The sequence below is a fragment of the Stegastes partitus genome, unplaced genomic scaffold (genome assembly GCF_000690725.1).
Source record: "Stegastes partitus isolate 25-593 unplaced genomic scaffold, Stegastes_partitus-1.0.2 Scaffold97, whole genome shotgun sequence".
NCBI lineage: Eukaryota > Metazoa > Chordata > Actinopteri > Pomacentridae > Stegastes > Stegastes partitus.
This window is the reverse complement of record NW_007577828.1, coordinates 535,999-541,160: the sequence shown is the minus strand read 5'-3', so window position 1 is coordinate 541,160 and position 5,162 is coordinate 535,999. Positions and strand designations below refer to the sequence as shown.

The 5,162-nt window shown below is 44.9% G+C and overlaps 1 protein-coding gene across 1 annotated transcript; it reads left to right on the top strand.

The window, feature by feature from the left end:
• Nucleotides 1–2,206: 2,206 nt before the first annotated feature.
• On the top strand, nucleotides 2,207–4,932 carry cited4b (Cbp/p300-interacting transactivator, with Glu/Asp-rich carboxy-terminal domain, 4b). Its single transcript, XM_008277400.1, has 2 exons — nucleotides 2,207–2,426; nucleotides 3,270–4,932. The coding sequence occupies exon 2, from the start codon at nucleotides 3,279–3,281 to the stop codon at nucleotides 4,023–4,025; it is 747 nt and encodes a 248-aa protein (XP_008275622.1). The 5' UTR covers nucleotides 2,207–2,426; nucleotides 3,270–3,278; the 3' UTR covers nucleotides 4,026–4,932.
• The last annotated feature ends 230 nt before the right edge of the window (nucleotides 4,933–5,162 follow it).

Below are 5,162 nucleotides of genomic sequence, written 5' to 3'. Positions count from 1 at the left end.
ATCCACTTGCATTCAATACAGACTTTATTCCATTTGTAAGTGATACAAACATGTTATTAGGCCTGAGCTGGTAAAAGCCGCGATCGCACTCAAAGTCGGACGCAGACAGCTCACGGACTTGCATACATTTCTACAACAATCAGGCGCGTAAGGAAAAAAAACAAGAAAACCTCCTGACAGCGAGAAAAGGAGCTTCTTTGTTTATTGTGTGGAGCTGAGCAACATTAAAAAAAGGGAAGAAAAACACTGTTTTAACAAGAACAGTGCAGTGGATGTGGAATAACTTACATACAGTTCACAAAACAGGCCTCTAGCTAGGATGCACACTTGGCCTGTGGATCCTCCATGCAGCCTCACTTAATAATGGAAAGGCATGCATGTCTGAGAGGGGCTTGTGTTGACTGCTACAACAAAGCCCGGGTAGGTAAGGTAGAGCTGCGCACAGTCTTCTGACAAAGAAATTAGTGGTTAGGTTGTCGCCTGTTGAGCACTATGTTGTTGAATGTTAAGGCCTTTTGTGGGGGAGTTTATCAAACGTTGGAAAAGCACAGACTGCTCTGCTGAGAATATGCGAACACAAATATGTGAAGCGCTGTGACTAATTCCGTAACCTGTTTAAGGGTGAAACCTGTGTGAAATCAACTCATCCTGCAACCGCAGCATTTTTATTGCATGTTTTACAATGTGACACCGGGGTGTGTCTAAGCTGTGTCTAAGCATTGACGGCCTTTTGCTCTTATAAACACAGTCACATGAACGCTCTCTCTCTTGCTCTTTCTCGCTGGAAATGCAGCTGCACATGCACGCTCACATATAAGCATAGAAATCAATATGTAGCTTCAGGCAAGGTGTGCGGAGACTCCTCCCCATAACCAAAGCCAGAGATGTATACAGAAACAACAGCATGTGAGGACTGCAGCGGTTCCTCCGTCTAATTACAACAACGCAAGCTGCAATTGATACATAATTACAATGCATATCTTCCACCACAATCACTGCTGATTGGGATTTCATGCAAATACGTTGGGCTTTAAACAGATGCAAGTGACGTGATTGGTGAGCCTACAGAAGATTTGGACACACTGAGCGTGCTCTTTAATGCAAATAACACCATTAGGAGCTTTCAGGCCTGGGGTAAAAAACAAAATAAAGACTACTTTAATGCATTTTAAAATGCTTGGTTATGTTGTTACATGCTACCTTGCACACACTTGCTCTTACTAGAAGAATGCCCATTACAGCAGAACAGAAACTTGTGTTGATTTTGTGCTTTGTTTAGCCTGACTGGCTGGGTGAGTTTCTCAGAGAGCACCCACACCTGGGAGTGGCTTATTAACATTAGCTGAAAGTTGCCGGACAATGTCAAACAATGACAAACGCCTGCCGGTGATTGCCCATTTGTAGATGAATTCCTTAGACAATAGATTAACTGGCTGTCCTTAAGTGGCTCCATTCATTTGAAATTGCAAGCAAGAGGTCACTGAAGGGGACAATCAAGGGACGTATGCATCTGGGGACAGTCCCAACGCAGAAGTACAAATGAATGCACGCATCTGTAGTCGCATAAACAAATAGAGGAGGTGAACACATATCATCCGCGCACAACAGTAGTTAGATTGCTGCTGCTGCTGCTGCAGCCCGAGTGGCCTAGAATAGCACACAGGCTACATTCCTCTGCCCTCCCTTCCACTGCCTCACCGAGGGCCAACACACAGCAGACTGGTGGGTCACATGGACCAACAGTGATCTTGGAGATGTAGAAGTGTACATACCAGGGCAGCAATCTCTCCGCACATATGCAGGAGCTAAAGATATAAGTAGGCAACATACATTTTCTTACCCTGATGTTGTCTGACACACTATGCATGCATAAATAGAACCATAAAAATAGCTCAATCCTATCTATCCATCTTGTATTTTCTTTGTGCAAACACATTTAAGAAGACAAACAAGATGTCTAAATAATCTTTCAGAAAAGGAACAGTGGGGAGGAGGGTATTTAAATTGGCTACTGTGTCACAACTCTTCCAACAGCCCCCTTTTCTTTTTCTTTTTTTTTTTTTTTTTCTTTCTACGCCCATGCACAATTATATTAAGTAGGGCCAATAGGAACAAAGAAGAGGCAGGACCGAGGCTCCACCTCTCCCCGACTGCCTTCCTCTGAGCTTTTTAGATGTACATAATCCCTGAGTTGACCCAGAAAATAGGCAGTCGTTTCAAGATCTGATGCGGCAGTCTTTGTGCACACCGTCCCCCTCAGCCCGAGCATGAAGCGTAACCCTGTGGAATACATACTGTAATTCAGAGGAGCTTTGCCTTGCAGAGGAAGAACTGTTTCTTTTTTTTTTTTTTTTTAATTTAAAAAAAAAAAAAAGACGGGAGCTTAAGCAAAGTCGCGCAACTTTGAGGAAACGTAGCGGATACGGGTAAGTGATTTTTTTATTTTTTATTTTTGATCGGATTTATTTGTTAGGATTTTATTTTTTTTGGTCTTGTGGTGGTCTCAGGAGCTGCTGCTGCTGCTGCTGCTCCATTGTTTGCATTCCCTTGTTTCAAAGTCGAGATTAACAAAATGGATATTACGAGGCTACAGCATGGAGAGGGAGGGAAAAAAAAAAAAAAAGATCGATTATAAACATTTAGACAAAACCGGAATCGGAGAAAATAAAACCCAGCGAAGCCCGTGTTTTAATTCTCTGCCTTGTTAGGATTTGTGGTGATTCAGCTGTTGGGGAGATGTTGCATGATGTCAGTGTTCTTTGTTGCAACCTTACGTGCGTAAACTGTAACCGATTTTTTTCTGCCTCAGCTGTCATGCAACATAGATGGGATTTAAGCTGTGCATTTTACGCCACGGACGCATTTTTTTTTCTTCTTCTGTTTTGTCGATGCCATCGTGCATGAATTAACCAGCTGAGGAGGGGGAAAAAAAATGGACCTAAACAATGTATGTTAACCTGTAATTTCAACCTGGGCGTTCATTCCTTGGCACAAAGAGGGGAGGTTTTAGGAAGACTAAACACACCAGTAAGGTTTTCAGTGTTCGCCAAAAGGTAAAAACAACCTTGCAGTTTTTTTTTCTTTCCCGGAAGCGATTTTTATTTTTTTTCTTACTTGAGGTGGAATTGTGTCATAACAAGGAAACTTGCATCTTTGTTTGCATGCCATGTCAGTTGTAACCCTGCTGCACCTCCTCCTGAATGCTCCTTCCAAACACCTCGTGTGGCCCTTCTTCTATTGTCCTAACAGTGTCTCCTCTCTGCCCGTAGACAGGAGGCATGGCAGATCATCTGATGATGCCCATGAATCACAGCTCAGCGGGTGCCAGTCTCCACGGTTATAGGATGGGCATGAATGGTGGCCTGCAGGCAGGTCACCAGCAGCATGCCAACCAGCAGGGAATGCGGGCGCTGCCCAACGGCCAGATGATGCACTATGGAGGTGCCCAGGCCAACATGGAGAGCGCCATGAGGCAGCGGCAGGGCATGGTGGGCGGGCCCATGAACGGACAGCTGAACGGGGCCCAGATGGGTCACCACCAGATGACCTCTGGTAACATGATGTATAATGGCCAACCCCAGCAGCAACAGCATCACCCTCAGCAGCAGCATCACATGCACCCACAGCAGCACCAGCAACAAGCGCAGCACCCACAGCAGCAGCAACAGTTCATGAACGGAGGGTTAACGTCCCAGCAGCTCATGGCCAGCATGCAGCTGCAGAAACTCAACACCCAGTACCACGGACACCCACTGGGTCCAATGGGTGGGAACCACATGGGGCCCACGGCCCAGTATCGTATGAACCCGGCTCAGTTGGCCAACATGCAGCACATGGCCGGCCCGACGCTGGCCTTGAACGGCATGGATGCGGATATGATCGACGAGGACGTCTTGACCTCGCTGGTCATGGAGCTGGGATTGGACCGTGTCCAGGAGCTGCCAGAACTCTTCCTGGGCCAGAATGAGTTTGACTTCATCTCAGACTTTGTGAGCAAACAGCAGCCCAGCACTGTTAGTTGCTGAGAGGACCTAACTTGAAGAGGGGCGCGAATGGAGACAGAAGAGTGAGAATTGTCCAGGATGGATGAGGAGGGGGGGCCTCATTTCTTCACTTTTCATTTTGTGAGCACCTCCCTGCACGACTAAACCAAGTTGCAGCGCAGGGTGCACACAAGAGAACTCTGGATATCCACAGTGGACGCACAGTGCTCAAGTGTGCTAGTGGCCAGAGGGTGGCTGGCTTCAAGGCCTGGTTCCACTTCTCCTCTTTCCTGGACATGAATGTAATAAAGAAATGCTGAAATTTTTAAAAAGCCACTCTGAACAATGCTATGACACTATGTAGCCTCTAAGTCTGGACTCCATGACAGTTTACCAGTACAAAGGTGTATTTATTTATTCCTATCTGAGAAAACTGATATAAAGAACAACCACTTTCTCCGTTTTGGGACGCAAGTGGTTTTAATGAGTTTTTTTTTTTTTCTGAGAGTAGGTTGGGGGAGGAAAAATTAAATTTAAGTTCTCTGCTTATGATTTTTTTCCCCATTTTATCTGGCGTAGTATTAAAATAAGCTCAGATGACAACTTCATCCAAATAAGCCTGGATTTTCTATCACAAAAGTACAATGTCGTCTCATTTGAGCAGGAGTGTCATCCAGACTTTAAAAATGGTTCACTTTTGGTAAAGTGTTGCCTTTTTAGATGTGATGTTCTCAAAAAACAAAAAAAAAATCTACTGCTTGTACTGTATGAAGCTGTATAACTCCAACATGTCCACACTGTTGTGTTCTATTGGAGATGTAGAACCGCCTTAATCGCGCAGATTCTTATTTATTGGTTGTTTATATTGTCCCCTTTTTTTGTGGTCAAGATGGGGGGATGGTCTTTGTGAAAGGGGTTTTGAGGATCAATAAAAATGGCCTGGATAGAAGTGTGGCCTGCTTTTCCATTCATTGCGTAGCTCTTCCCCCAGGCAGGGCAGAGCTAGCTAAGTGGTTAGGTTAACCTGTGGGTGAAGGGAAACCTCAGTTTTCTTTCAAGCCGGAGCTGGAAATGTTAAAACGGATGCAATATTTATGCTTTTTAGGAAGGATACATACTCCGGGTCTCCTGGGGTTCCAGTTTTCTTTAATTTACTATTTTCAGTCTGCAAAACTCACT